Raw genomic sequence first — 16382 nt, forward strand, 5'->3', positions numbered from 1 at the left:
CAAATTAATGAATTCTGGCACTGTCTTATGACTTTTGCTAAGTATATTTATTTGCTTTTAATAGGATAAAAAAAACTTAGGGTCATTAGTAGACATGGGAAGAAAACTATGTCTATATCTTTCTACATGTATACTTGACATTCTTGACAAATTCAGCCTATAGTTCTTGGTGTACCTTTGATTAAGATATAAGGATCTATTTTAACAAGCTTTTACAATTGGACTGCAAAGAATGAAGAATGACTTGAACTAATGGTTATTGTTATAAGTGTAAGCACTCTTTGGTTTTTAGAAAAAATATATGCATATAATTTTGTGGGGTGTAAATAAGATATTGGAGCAAGAGTTAAAGCTCCATGGAGCATTTCTGGCTACAATGCAACCATTCTAAGGGCTATTCTATTCTAAGCAGCAGTAGCAGCAATAAATTCACATTAGTAAAAATAAACTGAGACAATCCATGTCATGTGTCTTTCATCATCTCATATTCTGAAGGATTAGGTAAGACATAAATAAGTTGTCAAAATACTATTACAAGAGATACCTGAAGAATTATTAGAGGTTTTTAATACAACATTCCATTTAAAGACATTTGGCCAAAATGTATACCAATATATACGTTTATTGAAATAGTGATTTTGATATTTAGCTACATAGGTCTTCCTATTTTACTTTTGAAAATTATCAGCCAACCAATATCCCTCTTGTTCAAGTGGGGTCCTATTGCTGCAAGGAAGAATGTAGGTGAGAGCAATGCTATACAAATGTGTTCATTTGTATGCAGAAGAAAAATAACAAACGGATGTACATAGAAAAGGTGGAAATACAGCCTCAAAAACCTTTAGCTTTTCTATTTTGTTTTAATTCCCCCCAGAGAAGAAATGTACACAACCAATTTTAATTTTAAAAAGCTAACAAAGAGTCTATTTTATAATACTGGTAACATTGCATTAAGACTAATTTTTAGTCATAAACGTATTTTTTGGACATAATATTGCTCACATTTCCTGTTCATCTGACAGGCACAGGTTGTGAAATGATAAGGAAGAAACACCCCCTTTTGTAAACATAGCACGGCCTGAGCTCAGAAGATATAAAGACAATCAGTGAGTTTTCTGGCCTTTTCTTTAGTTGAAATATTGGGGAGCTTGCTGGGCTCCAGGCAAAAGGAAGGGAATTTCCTAGATTAGGTCTATATGCCTGATAGACACCAGCCACAAACACGTTCATTACCATGGCAGTTGCTATAGGCCCTCAAATCACAAATTCAAACTATGAGCGGCATAGTTGAGAGAGGCACCAGAAATTATTCATTTGTGGACTTTGCCATTCAAAATCATTACGTAGTGAGGATCTACTGGTAAGTATAACTCTTCCATTCTGTGCCTCTAGCAACATTCTTGACACGCAACTAATGCCTCGTCACGATCACTTCATGTGGGGCTGGAGTGAGAACCAGCGGAACATGACAGTGTGAGTCTATTTACCATCCTAAAAACGGTCGGTGTGGATTAAAATACCCTGTCCCGGGAGAAGGCAACAGAGAGAATCATGCGAAGGAGAATCATTACATACGCCAAAGTCAGCAGCCACGGCAGGGCTCAGGTTTTTGAGACTGTATTCGCACGTGATACCTGATGGCCACCGAGGGAGACATGCAAAGGAAAGTACCTGTACACCAAACTTATCGCTGTGTAAAAAACAGCAAAAACAATAAACTCCCTGTACAGTAGTTTGTAGATGCTGCCTCTCCACTTGAGGAGTAGCCTGTGAAATCCAAAAAAGGTCGCGTTGGCTACTTTACTGGAGTAAGTGACAGTCATCTTGGATAGTTTTTTCTAGAAGAGCAAGAAGACAAAATACAAGTAAGAAGCACATTGAAGACCAAGCGAAAGGCTGCATCTCAAAGGAAACCCACACCCTCACCCAGTCGGTCACCTCACCCCTCTTTTTGCCTTTCTCAGTTGGCCCAATTTGGAATTTGGACATAACCACCATCTTGGTGCTAAAGTGCTTAGTAGAAAAAGGAGGGAAATCACCTCTGGAAAGAATAACATCAGCAATTGTAAGCTTGCCTTAATTTCTAAGTATTATTTTTAGATTACATAGCCATTCCCCCCTAAATATCTGAATAAATAAATGAGATATATGAGATAGGTTGTCATGTTACCTATCATATACTTTCTTAACCCACAGGAAGATTTGGGGTATTCATATGTTATCTTGATTGACATTTTCAAAAGCAGTGACCAAACTTATTCTTTCGGCCTTCATTTGCCAAAGTATGTACAGAGGTATTCATTTATTTCACCCTTAAACCTCCAAAGGGGAAGCATGGCTCTCTTTTTAGAAATCAGGAGACATTGTTAGAAAGAAGCAAGCCCCACACCACCAGTGTGGCTCAGTGGTTGAGCTTCGACCTATGAACTGAGAGGTCACGGTTCAATTCCCAATCAGGGCACATGCCCGGGTTGAGGGCTTGATCCAGTGTGAAGTGTGCAGGAGGCAGCTGACCAATGATTCTCTCTCATCACTGATGCTTCTGTCTCTCTCTCCCTCTCCCTTCCTCTCTGAAATCAATAAAAATATTTTTTTAAAAAAGAAACAAAAAAAGAAGCAAGCCCTTGTGGGAAGTTGATTACTGGATTACTTGTGCTGGTTTTAATTGGATGTGGGTGTCTCTCTAATAGAGCTCCAAGTGCATAGCTGGCACTCTAGGTACTTTAAAAGATAGACAAAATGTTGGGCCGCAGTGATACTAACAAAGGTGCACTTCCCCGTTGAAAAATGTAGCACAAATCGCGTAGGGATGGCTCGCTTTCTGTTTGGAGCTAAAAAATTGAGGCCATTATTCAGGACTCTTTCCACTTGGAGCTGTTCCAGGGGTGTGGGTAGGATGAGAACTGGGCCCCCAAACTCAGTTTTCAGTGAGTTCTTTGGAATTCTATGGCGTTTCACCAAGAGACTAAACATTCAGGTTTTGGGAAGATGGCCCAAAGCCAATCTATGAAATTCCTGCTCAACTACTCTCTAATATTGAACGCAGATAAAATGAGATTTCTTTGAAACCTTTTGATTTTGTCAAAGGGATCCATGAGGAAAGTCTTAGGGAGCCACTTAGACTGAAACTATAGATCTTTTAGGCAGAATTGTGCAAGACACAAGAAATAAATCCTATAGCCAATTTCTTGTATAAAGTAGCCTATAGCACACATCTTACTATAAACAAGAAAAAGTTCTGCTTTTATTTAGAGCTGGGAAAAGACTCCAATTCTACTTTGCCTGTTTCCCTGAGGAAATAAAACTCTGGGACTCTCTTCACGGTATTACTTTTTTGTTTTGGTAATCACAAACTTAAGCCTTCAATATTCCCGATTTCAATTAAAACAACAACCCGGGGCCTTTTGGCATGAGCGAGCGGCATTACGAAAGGATGGGACTCATGCCACAACGCCGGTTTCATATTTCCACCTTTACCTTGTCTATTTGTCTGCTGTGAATACAGCCAAAATTGGGAGAGGACCGTAATAAATTCAGCCCATTTCAAAATGATTACAGTCCTTTTGAAAGAACAGTCCTAGATAACTCTCTTTCATGGAACAGTTCAGCCTTGTCGTTAAGCTCTGTCAGAAAAACAAAGACCAGATAGAGGAGAGGTCAGAATGAAAACACAGAGGTGTACTCCCCCGGCACTAACCTATTTATGTGATTTGGAGTCTCCGACAGGAAAGAAAATCTTCAGGCGCCCCCTGACCAGGGCCCTCCCGGTCGGCGAGGCACTCTCCGTTTCACCCTTTGCTGGTGCACAGTCAGGTTTTCTTTCTGTTTTGTGGCCACTGAGAGCACCCAGACAAGCTCAGGGGTTAAATGATTTTCCACTTGTGGAGGCCTGTTTATGCCAATTTGCCCAATGATGACAGTTATAGCCGGGAACAAACAGAAGCAGCAGCTGCTGAGGTGGCTTTTTTCTCATCTATAATTATAACTCCACCTGCCGCCCCAAGTACCCCTTTGAATGAGAAGTCGGAGGTGACGTGAAGGAGGACGGGCCGGTTAGGTCTGTTATTTTCATTTTGACTTTGCCCTGGGATCAAGGAAGAAAGAGCCATTTTCCCCCTAAAGAGCTCTGAGGAGGCTCCCCCGGCCAAAAAAGGGAATTAGGACAGGCTGCGTGTGCTCAAAACACAGAATGAATTCTCCTGAAGCCATAAACCGGGGCAGACAAGAATATAAACAGGATTTACACTCACTGAAGAGGTACGGAGAGTGCTCTTGCTCTTCCGTTAAAAGCAGCAAGCATGCATGCTTGAGAAAGACTGTCTTTTAGAAGAGCAGAGAGAATCATTGCGTGCGATGGCCCAGGGTAGTGGAAAGAGATTACGCACGGATTTGCTACCTTTGTTATCTTTCCATGGCTGGCTAGGAAGATTTTCTAGTTATTAACAATGTTTTCTCTTAGATTATGCCACATATTTTTCTTCTCAAAAGAGAGAGTTCGAGAGAGCCTTCTTTAAATAATGACATCAATAATTTCAGGACCAATTCTTACAATTTTTCCAAACCTTCTAAAGCATGTGCACCAAGCACCTTAAACTTAAATAAAACAACTACAAAAACATGTATTTTTTGTGGAGAAAGATGTGGGAAAATATGCTTCTAAAATTGGGAAGACACACATTTAGAAGGGTTTCTACAGTATTCTTAAGTTCCGGATGCATTAGACTGGTGTCTTTATCAAACTGTGAGCACCTTCGAGCCAAGACGGGTATAGGTGTCTGATTTCTTGCCGCATCCCTGTTCATGGTTCCAGCATGGAGGCCCGTGTGTAATGAATATTCCATAGGAACTTTTTGTCTGCTTATCATCTTATCTTCACTAAGGTACTTCTATTAGTACATTTGGGAAAATTTGTGAACATTTTAAAAACAAATACACAATTGTGTACATTTTATATTTGGGTTGCTGTCAAAAGTGGTAGGATAGACCTGGTGTTGCATGTATGAAGGTTTTCAAGACAGATAGAGGCTATGAAATTTTAGTAAGTCTGAAGTCAAGTGCTTATGGAATGGAAACATTGGAAGTATTATTATTTTTTTTAAATTTTCACTCTTGCATCTTTTATTGGAAGTGTGGTAGCCCTGAAACCTGGCCTGATTCCTGGCGGTCCTGACTGTGTAACTGGAGACCTGACTTCCCCGTGCACTGTGGCTGCTTTCGCCGACACGGCGATCATGTTCATCTCTCCCGTCAGGTGCTTTGACGAGTGACTAATCAAGGTTCAGATAATATTCTAAATTCAAATTAGTCAACAATGATTAGATTGAATGAGCAAACTCCCATGATTGAGCTCTGAGTCTGGTGGCTATTCCTAACTGGTATAGAAAGATGTCATTTAGAAATGAACTCATTAGAGGGGACAAGCCATGATAGCCTTTTCCAAAATAACAAACACCAAATCAGCAAAGTTAACTGTTCATATGACTTTTTGAAGAAAACTTTAAAGTTCATTGTTTCAAATAGACATTTTTCTAGATTCTAAAAGTGTCACATGTTTATTAAACAATAAAGAATAAAACGGCAGATGAAGAAGGGAGTGGTACTCTGTCGTACTATTCTAGAGGGGTGATAATCTATGGCATAAAGTTCATCTTATAGACTTTTGTAGAACATATTTTAACTCATAATAACTACAAACATTCTGACAGGCACTTAGGCAATTTCAGGGCTCTGTGAAGTAACACCACCAGTCATATTTCCTTTCTTTTTTCTTTTTTAAAGAATAGTTTATTGATTTTCAGAGAGAGAGAGGAAGGGAGAAGAGAGAAATGAGAGCGTAACATCGATCAGGCTTTTTCCTGCACAACCCAGGCAAGTGTCCTGACCAGGAATCGAACCAGCTGCCTTTGGGTGCACTGGCCGATGCCCAACCAACTAAACCACACCGGCCAGGCACATTTTCTTTTGACAGCAAGCATCAAGTTATGTGATGCCGACCACTTTGACTTTCAACAGTCCTGATAAACACATCTGATGCTGATTCCACTAAACCTTCAGTGACTGGACAATTCATTAAAAAGAGAAACTGATCATTTCTAAGTGATGGGAATACTGACATTCAATCCATAGGTGTCAAGATAAACCACCTTTTGTTCCTTAAGGAAACAGAAAACAAGTTTAAGTAGCCACTAACCACCACTTCCTAAAGGAGAACCTGTTATTTTATAAGCCCACATTCATTTTAAACTGATCTACTTATGCCAAGCGGTTCTCAACCTTCTGGCCCTTTAAATACAGTTCCTCATGTTGTGACCCAACCATAAAATTATTTTTGTTGCTAATTCATAACTGTAACGCTGCTACTGTTATGAATAGTAATGTAAATATCTGATATGCAGGATGGTCTTAGGTGACCCCTGTGAAAGGGTCATTCGACCGCCAAAGGAGTCGCGACCCACAGGTTGAGAACCACTGACTTATGCCATTGATGTGAGAAATCTTTTTTCAAATTTCGTTTGAGTACATGGTTGTATGTACATAGTCATGTGTATGTGAAACTTTGCATTCAAATATTAATCGAACACCAGGAATTGTTGTATTTTGGGGGATTTGATTCTGACTTTTGGACACTATTAGATGGGGAATAAGGAATCAGTAAACATTTCGAAGAGGAAAAGGGCTTGAGGAAGATCTGTGTTGCAGAAAGTTGAGTCTGTGAGAAGGGTGACTGATGGGCTTCAATGGGCAGGAACTATAGGAGGGAATCAGTTTGAAGACGATTAGGGTTGTTCCTGTATGAACGAGGGTTGTGGGTGAGTGGAAGCAGAGGAAGGATGGTGAGAGAGAGCCCAGCGGAAAACTACCACTGGAGGGTGGAAGACAAGATGGAGGTAGGGGAGGAAGGGGAGGAGGAAAGAGTATTCAGATATAACCTTTGCTTTGCTTTTTGAGCCCATTTGCTCATGAAAAACGAGAAGAGAATAAGATTTCAAATTTGTTCAGGTTACACAGCTCTTTGCAGGGTGTCGTGTAATGTTGATATTCTTTATTTGACCCTGCGCATAGAAACATTTTATCAGCAAAATTAAATCACAAGTAGGAGCTCATGTGCCCCCGACATGAAGTTATTGAACTAAGTATGATAAGCTGATCCTCAGTTTTTCTGAGACTTACTAATTTTGCTATGTGCTGGATCTCTCTAGAAAAAAGACAGTAGTCAGTGTCAACATATCAAGAAAAATTCATAGAGTAAACTTCGAGAACATTCACTCATTAAGGTGGTCTGCTGTTTTTTTGTTTTTCCACAGCAAAATGCCTTGGTTCAGTTGGCTTGCGAAGCCTTCACAGTGATATTTTCTTTCCTACGGGTGAGTTTTTATTGGCTCAGTGGGACGGTAAGTTTCTTAGGAATGCATGCCTTACTCTTCTTGTATTTTCCTATGTACTGGTTGCCTTGATGGATCAGCAGCTGCATAACCAGCAGCTGATTGGGATAAGTCATGTGTCCATCCAGATGTGTGGGGTTTCCTGATAAATGTTGCAGACAGAACTCTGCCAAAAACAAACAAACAAACAAAAAAACCAAAAAAAACAACAGTGGGAAACCCCCTCAATTAATCTTTCCTCTTTGATTTCAGGGAAGAAAGAGCGAACTCCTAGGAAAGACTATTGAGTTTCATTATAGCTGAAGCTCTAAACTCATAAGAAACTGGATATTTGAGGAGTCATCATTACTTTCCTTACATAGAGTAATTGTCAACTCAGCAAAACAGAAATGCATTAGTTCAAATTCTGAAGGTTATCTTTTTCTAGTGGAAGGTACAGAAACTTTGTGCTATTTTAGCATAAATGCTTAAAGTCTAGAGAATTATTACTATGGTGCTTAAAGGTACCCTGCACTTTACAATCAATGATCTTTCTTTAATAGACAGTACTGCTTAGCTCAGATACATTACAGATTGTTAAAAAAGGCAACATGGGACCAACTAAAAAATCAGGTTAGTCCAGCCGGTGTGGTTCAGTGGTTGAGTGTCGACCTATGAACCAGGAGGTCGAGGTTCAATTCCCGGTTGGGGCACATGCCCGGGTTGTGGGCTCGATCCTCAGTGTGGGGCATGCAGGAGGCAGCTGATCAATGATTCTCTCTCATCAATGTTTCTAACTCTCTATCCCTCTCCCTTCCTCTCTGTATAAAATCAATAAAATATATATTTTTAAAAGTTTTTAAAAAAAGAAAAGCATTTCTCTCACCCATCTTAAATACAGTAGTGCATTACTCCAGGATGCAAACACTTGGGTGCAGAAGCGCAGGGACATTTTGAAAATGCATAGCTTTGGGGGCGATTTTCATGAAGAACTATTGAAAGGGGCAGCACCTACTCATGGTGAATGTGCATCCGCACATACCCTTTCTGAGAAGGGATGAACCTTTCAGCCCTGAGGTTGAAAGTGGGTCTCTGCCCACTTAGGAGGGAAGTAGCTTCTAAACTGATTCAGAGGATGAGCAGCTGGAGCTCTTCCAGGAACTGGTTAGGCCACATTCCAGGCCGACCGGAGCAACCACTCCGGATGGTGTGTAATTATCTCTACCTCTGACACACGTGTGATGATAGGCAATTATTTCTACCTCTGACACACGGGCTTTAATTCTTGTATGGAGCGCTTGTGTCTTCACAGAAAAACCAGCTCATTCCCAAGGCCAGTTGTTGCCTCCTCTGATATAGGATTTGTCACTCTGGGTCAGCCTTATGATAACCTTATGGTTGATAAGGTTATCATCATAATAAGCTATTTATTAATATTAATAAAGGGGAGAGAGCCAAAGGGAGGCCAGACATTATAAGCATGGTCATCTGGGCAGCTTCACCAGGAAGCTACAGCTTCATGCTCCCCAGGGAACCACAGGTCCATTCCCTGCGATCACTGGGGGAAGAGATTAAACAAAGGCGAAGTTATGGTGATGTAGGGAAGGTGCTTCCTTGTCAGTCTAGCCTGCTAAACAATGGATTGGCTAGGGGAAATGGAGCCCTGCAGAAGCACGCAAAATCTTGGAAAGTTAAGATCCCCAGACAAAGAGTTTCTTCTCTCTGGCTGTCTTCCTCCCTCCTGCGATGTGACCCGCGTGCACCTGCCCAGACGTTCGTGTATTCTCTCTCCGTGGCCATGTGGCCTGAGGCCCATGGCCGTGCGGACTCCACATGCAGGGTGTTGGACTAGAATGGACTTTAATATGGAGCAGGAAACATGGGCAATGGCCTTCATTCTGGCCCTGCTGAAGGCAAGAGTGGACTTCTTCCACGGGGAGATGGACAGAGAAGGGACCTTGGAGGGAAACCCCCTTAGTTTTACATCACTAATAAAGCTTTCCATGAAATCCCCGCCTCCTTTGGGGGCCTCAGGAAATTCTTTTCCTCTCGGCACCCCAAGAACTCCACTTCTGCCAATCACTATCTCATTCTGTTTCTACTTGTAGAGCAGCAGGGAGGGAGCTCTTTGAAGCCAACTTTAAGGTTAATAATTTCCAAGTTTCTCTTAGTTGCCAATTGTGTTTCTGCCTTTCTTACATTTCTCTAACCCTCCCAATTCTTAAAAAAATAGTATTATAGCTTTGTTAAAATGACAGCAGGTTCACTGTAAAAATTCAAACGATTCAGAATGTGTAAAAATGAAAAACAAAAACATTCTAAATTCCACCCATCAACAACTGTTACCATCTGGTGACAGATACAGTCTATGCCGAGATACACATGTATCATTTTCCACAAGTGAGCCCATATTATACATGCTGTGTGGTAATCTGCTCTTCCCCTGAACAATATGCTGTGAAATGTATGCTGCACATCACCCTTTATGTATGTGCTTGACACACCCTGAATTGAAGTCCATTTAGATGGTTTCCAGTTTATTATTTTCAAACAATGCTGTGATGAACACCCTGGTGTTCATTCTTTTCATGTTTCTGCCAGTGTTTCCGTGCATTAATGGATTGTATTAATTTTGGATCATAGACATCTTTGAGAATCTAACGAGAGCTATGGATCACCTCCTTGCCAAATGCACATATGTATTCTTACACCTCATTTTGACTTTGATTTTTTTTACTGTAGTTTACAAATATGCACCCTAAAGTCCATCCTTGGACTTGCTAAGTATCTATGTATCCTGGATTAAGACTACTGACTTTAGGGTTAATTCCAAGATATGCATTTTTCATAGCTTTTACATTTATTTATATTAATTTATCACTTGTGTGATATAGCCACATGCCTCTCTGTCTCTTTTAATTGGGTCAACCCTTTAGTCTGTGTCCAGCTCTGGAGGTTTGGTGACCTGAGAAATAATTGGGCTCCATAAATTTCCACTGACTGCCAACTGGGGCTGAAAGGATTGGAGCACAAAAACGTGCATTTGGCCCTGGCCGGTGTGGCTCAGTGGGTTGGGTGTGATCCTGTGCATTGGGAGGTTGCCAGTTTGATTCCCAGTCAGGGCATATGCCTGGGTTCCAGGCTTGGTGCTCGGTGGGGGGTGCAGGAGGAAGCCAATCAATGTTGCGCTCTCACATCAGGGTCTTTCTCTTACTTTATATACTTAATAAAGTTTCGTAAACAAAAAATTTCATAGGTTATAAAAATGTAAATAGGCATTTTGTTCCTTCATTCAACAAATAGATACTGATTAAGGACCATGTGCCAGGCTTGGTGGTAGGAGCTAGGGATACAAGATGGATAAGACCCCCACCCTTCCTTCGAAGAATTCACTGTCTGGAAGGGGACATAGACATATAAACAAATCCTTGTTGCCCTAGCTGGTTTTGCTCAGTGGATAGAGCGTCAGCCTGCGGACTGAAGGGTTCTGGGTTTGATTCCTATCAAGGGCACGTGCCCGGGATGCGGGCTCGGTCCCCACCAGGCAGCCAATCAATGATTCTCTCTCCTCGTTGATGTTTCTAGCTCTCTTTCCCTCTCCCTTCCTCTCTGAAATCAATAAAAATATATTTAAACACACACACACACACACACACACACACACACACACACCCCACAACAAATCCTGGTTAGTCAGGGAGAGATTACAGTCTGCTACACATTTCACACTTTTGTGAAATAGCAGAGCACTTGGGCACCTCAGGGGTGAGTGTCACTGAAGGGTCTCACCGGGGAGCGAGTCTGCCTCTCTGAGGTGTATTAGAACCCTGCCCCCTTCACATGCTCGGTGCTTCCTCCATACCCATCAAATCTTCTTCCCTTCTCGTCAATATTTATTTCACTTGTCAGGGAGACTTAATACGGACTTGGAATCCAACACTCCCTAAGGCGGCTGACGCGAACTTAGGAAGGGAAACGGTTTTCTAGACATACTCGGGTCGCTTGCAGCCCTGCAGCTAGGCTGTTTGATGACAACATTCTCCTCTGCAGAATGCAGCTGCAGATGTTGTAGCTATTAAGTCATTCCTGTAGATAAGAAGCAGGAGAGCCCTAGCCGGTTTGGCTCAGTGGATAGAATGCTGGCCTGCGGACTGAAGGGTCCCAGGTTTGATTCTGGTCAAGGGCATGTACCTCAGTTGCAGATTTGATCCCTGGCCCTGGTCAGGGCTCGTGCAGGAGGCAACCAATCAATGTGTTTCTCTTACATCGATGTTTCTCTCTGTCTTTCACTCTCTCTACCACTCTCTCTAGAAATCAATGGAAAAATATCCTCAGGTGAGGATTAATAAAAAAAGAAGAAGAAGCAGGAGAAACCATAGGTCAAGTTCACATATATGGATAAGTGGATTGCTTGCTTTCCAATGTAGTGTGTAATTACTGTAAACACAAAGCAATCAGCTAAGAAGCTCATTTTTGTATTTTTTGCCACATTCTGTTCCTCTTGTCTCAGACTTAATAGTTCAGTGTCCTTAGAAATAAGCCATTTCATTCGTCTCCACCGTAGCCCAGGGATCGTCAGTAGCTTGATTTCCTTTTGAAATAAGTAAACCTTTACCTGTCTGCTGTGGCTTGCATGCACTTCAGTCCTCTATATCCATCCCTCTCACCCCGCCCGCCCCCCACGTCTGTATGTTTCCTCTTCCCTCATTGACCACCATCTCCTCTTCCTCTAGGCATCTTGCGAATGGGTTGCCATTCATCGGTAAGTTCTAGTTCTCCACATTTGCAACAGTCTTTAGCCCCCACTTACTTACCTTCCCGCATCAGGCCTGCGGTTCCTAGGACACGGCAGGACCATTGCTCAGCTAAGGTCTTCCCTTATATCGGGGAAGGAGGAGGAAGAAGAGTGTAACTGTGTCCCCCAATGTCGTATTTCTTAAGGACATCACTCATAAAAAATATTTTAGTTATATTGACTTCCCTTAGAATTTTGATGTATGGTTGTTCTCAGGATAAAGATGTTTTTTAGTTGATGTATGTGCACTTTTCATTCAAAATGAAAGTATACATTGTTGCATAAAATGTTTTTAATATACTTATTCTTACCAAAATGAGTCACAGGTATCTGAGATCAAGCGTTCAAGCCTACTGAGAATAGAGATGAATGGTATTTAAATAGCACAAAGGAGGGTGAGTGCAACATCTGTCAGCGGCCCTGCCACCCCTCTGGGTCAGCGACAGGCTTTCCTCTAAGACTTCATGACACACAGAAAGCCATTGAAAGATCTCTACAATGTTTCTTGCACATTCAATGTTGACAAAAGCTTTATGCGAATGTCTAATGTTACTTATTTTGCTTTCCATATAAAATCTTATTTCCATTGACTTTTTTATATTTCACGGATGTGGAAACACACTGCATTATGTTTTTTTCAAATCTGATTCACACCTATAACCAGGGATCCTTTTCCTTCTTTTTAGGTTTGAACAGTATCATGTTATGTTTTTATAATTAGTGTAGCGTCTCTGTTTTTTCATCATAAAAGGGGACTCACAGCAGGGCTGTCACCGGGTCACAGGGTTGTCAAGAGTTTAAACAAATTAAAACATATAATGACAGCAACAACTAGCATTACTTGAATATTTTCCACATGCCAAGAGCACGTTAAGTGCTTTACCGGTATTACCTCATTTATTCCGCCCTATGACTCTGTGTGGTAAGTACTATTATTATCACATCCCCACCCTTTTTTAAGCAAATGAGGAAACTGAGGGCACTGAGCGTTGATAATGACACTAGGTTGCGAGGAGGCAAACAGCAGAGCTGGGATGAAAGCTCAGGCAGGTGGATTCCGGAGCTGCACTCCTAACCACTGTGCCAGACGGCCTTCCAGGGAAAGCAGCAGCTAGAAGAGCCAGGCTGTGGGCCGGTGGGAATTTTTATAAAAGGTGAAAAGTATACTTTAGTGCATATGAAACGGATGTTTCCATGTTACTGACGCTCAGTCCAGTCTGGCTAAGGCATCTCCAGTGCTTAACGGCTGCTATTTTGGTACATTTTTTCAGGACCCTTGCTTCCTTCTTTTCCTGAATGCTTTCAAGCATCTGACTTCAACTAAAAGCAAGTTAATGGAAAGAACACGAGGTTTCGAATCTGAGAAGGGCTCGATTCCTTACCAGATGTGTGATCTTGAGCAAGTTACATGTCTCACCGAACCCATTTTCTTATCTGTAAAAATGGCAATAATAACTGCTTCAGCCCCTACAACAGGAGGCATACAGTGATCCAGCGTTCAGACACTGAGGAAGACATTTAGGAAGCTAAATGGTGAATGCAGGATTCGGCACACTGCCGAGGACTGAGAGCATAATCTCAGCCGCCTCCCTCGCTCAGTTTTGCCAATTCTTGATGAGGATGGAAGTTCATATTAGGATCTCACTGACTATTATTTTGTGGCTTATACACGTTTTAAATTCTCTCTATAGATAATTGTATATTGTTCTCATTCCACAATTCATGTAATAATTCTTAGTGTATCTTTTTGTTATTTTGACCAAGTCTGAACATAAAGAACATTTTAAGGGATGCCACACATATATCTAACTTGTGTTGTTAGTAAAAATTGTGGTGCACAAATGATATGAACAAATGATTCATGGAATAGAAAATACAATTACAATTGTATTTGTTCGCCAGTATATGAGAAGCAACCATGCTCTCTAGAAAACAAAGGCATGCCACATGACAGCACATGAGAACACTCTGTCTCATGGCTCACGGCTCACGGGTATATGAGCCGGATGAAAACCTGGGGGGAGGCATTTTGTAATATTTAACAAGAATCTTAAAATGTTAATATATTTTAAGATAGTTTCCAGCTTCAAGGAATAACACAAGGTACCATGAAGGCTCTCAGTATAACGTGTTCATTGTTGCATTATTTATAATAAGAAGTTGGAAACAACCTAAATGCCCTACAGGTTGGTAATAATTAAATAAACAATACGTTCTCCATGTAATAGATTACTGTGTAGTTACTTAAAATGCTTAAATAATGTATAACAACATAAGGAAATACATGTCATATAAAGTAAGCGGAAAGCAAGATATATTTTATTACAGTATGATCACAAGTCAAAAAAGCTGTAGAAGTACAAATAATTTTCAAGTACATATACCAGAATGCAGTAATAATTCCTCGTGAAGTGACGATGATGGGTGTCTTGTTTTCCTGCTTTTAACTTTTCTATATTTGTTCACTTTTTGCGCAATGAGTACAAGTTACTTTATATTAAACCCAAAGCAAACCCTGTATGAGGAAGGATGTGGTGGCCTGGTGAGCAGCATCTGTTGAGCGCGATGCCGTAACAAGGCAGAGCCCGGCCAGTGTGCTCTGTATTGCTCTGCTCCACCCAGGGACTCTGGGAGAATTAAAGACTCCAGCACGTGGAACTAGGACCAGTGTAGGTTACTATTTAGTAAGAAACTATTATAGAAACTTTAAATTTTACCATCTTACATTAGGGATGGGAAGGTACATTGTGAAAGGCTTTTTTTTTTTTTTTTTTTTTTTTTGCATTTCCAAAGAATTCCGTTTCCTTCATGAGCAAACTTTCCTGTGCATTCTATTGCATGCACCCTCTCAGGAATCGCTCTTTTTGGTGTGACGTAAGGAGAAGTTTGTGTGCACTGGAACCTTTATCAGAAGCAGACCAAGGGAGGAAGACAAACGTTAGTTCGGTCAGTTGTTTCCTTGAAAGCTCTCACCCCTTGTCTGGTGGTGATGAGCAGGGGCCTGGCTTACCCAGGGCAATCCTGGCTCGCACCTGTTGTCCAGCCGTAATTATTCAGAGTGCCCTCTGATTCTCCTAAATTGCTCTGGTTTGGACAATAAGTTACATGGCCACACTAGGGACTTCAGATGTGGGGAGAGGGGAGGGAAGAGCGGTACCATCTGGATGCTGACTCCTGAGTGGAGGGAATGTGTGTGGCTCCCCACAGCCAGAACGTAAGGGGGACAAGCCAGCAGCAGCAGCAGCACGGGGAGGGACAGAAACTAGCCCAGTTGCCAACAAACACGGCCCACAGACTGTATTCGAGAGTCTAAATTAGTCATCTATGACTTGATAGTGAGCCTGACAGCTCTGGCTCTACCTGAAGGTGGAACAGAAAACCTACCCAGTTGATTTAAGATACTGAAGACACACCTGGCACAGGGTTCTTTTCTGTCGGCCCACTCTGGCGCCTGGCATTTCCACCATTAGAGTTATAAGGAAATGTTATCGAAATAATTCAAATTCTTATCTGGACAGGAGAGCACACAAGGACAGGGGAAACAGCACAGCTCAGGAGCTGGGAGGATCCGCATGCGGACTCTGCTCTCACCAGCTGCCTGGCCCTGGGCAAAGGACTCGGCTTCCCCAGCGTTCGGTGTCTTCAGGAGAACAAAAAGGAAAATGAGACCACCCTCACGGTCCCTTGGGGCAGCAATGGCCACTGCACATGAAAATGCTCTGCTCATACATCCGACACCTCAATACAAAAGCACTCCGCAATATCAGAGAGTGTTAGTCTGATGCAGTCATTACAATAAGGCCACACATGAGTAGTGAGCATGTCCCGGGGGAAAAGCACAAATTAGGGAAATTGTGATGGGTGGTAACAAGGAAGAGAGAGAGGGCTGGAGCAGGCTGGCTGATCATCTGAACCATCTGGGAGCTGTTGAGAAAACAACAGGGAAAACAGTTGGTGGGCTCCATCCCACCAGCCTGAGGTTCAGTTGACCAGACATACAGCCCAGAGTAAGTAGTTTGGGGGGGTTGAGGGTGGGGAAGCTGCTAAGCATGATGCAAAGAGGACCAGGCAGGACTAGAAAGAGAGTGTTGGGAGAAGGAAATAACAGCACTTTGTTGCTTTGACAAGTTTTTTGTTGTTGTTGTTTGTTTTTGTTTTAAATCAGAGCTAGCCTTGATAGAAAACTAAAGGCTAAAACGAAGTTTTGAAATTTTTGGTAAACGCCC

At 41.8% G+C, this 16382-nt stretch overlaps 1 protein-coding gene across 3 annotated transcripts in view; it reads right to left on the reverse strand.

Moving 5' to 3' along the window:
• Nucleotides 1–3986, reverse strand: part of BEST3 (bestrophin 3) — a 43429-nt gene extending 39443 nt beyond the window's left edge. The window contains exons 1-2 of one of the 3 annotated variants that reach the window (XM_059683593.1): nucleotides 3698–3986; nucleotides 1672–1838 (exon numbers count right to left, since the gene is read on the reverse strand). In XM_059683593.1, the coding sequence (XP_059539576.1) occupies nucleotides 1672–1823 (152 nt within the window). In that variant the 5' untranslated portion in view covers nucleotides 1824–1838; nucleotides 3698–3986. Of the gene's footprint in view, nucleotides 1–1671; nucleotides 1839–3697 lie in introns of those variants that run through there. The other 2 variants (XM_059683594.1, XM_059683595.1) reach the window with 2 other exon arrangements.
• Nucleotides 3987–16382: the final 12396 nt, after the last annotated feature.

This window comes from Myotis daubentonii, chromosome 2 (assembly GCF_963259705.1).
Source record: "Myotis daubentonii chromosome 2, mMyoDau2.1, whole genome shotgun sequence".
NCBI classification, from domain to species: Eukaryota; Metazoa; Chordata; class Mammalia; order Chiroptera; family Vespertilionidae; genus Myotis; species Myotis daubentonii.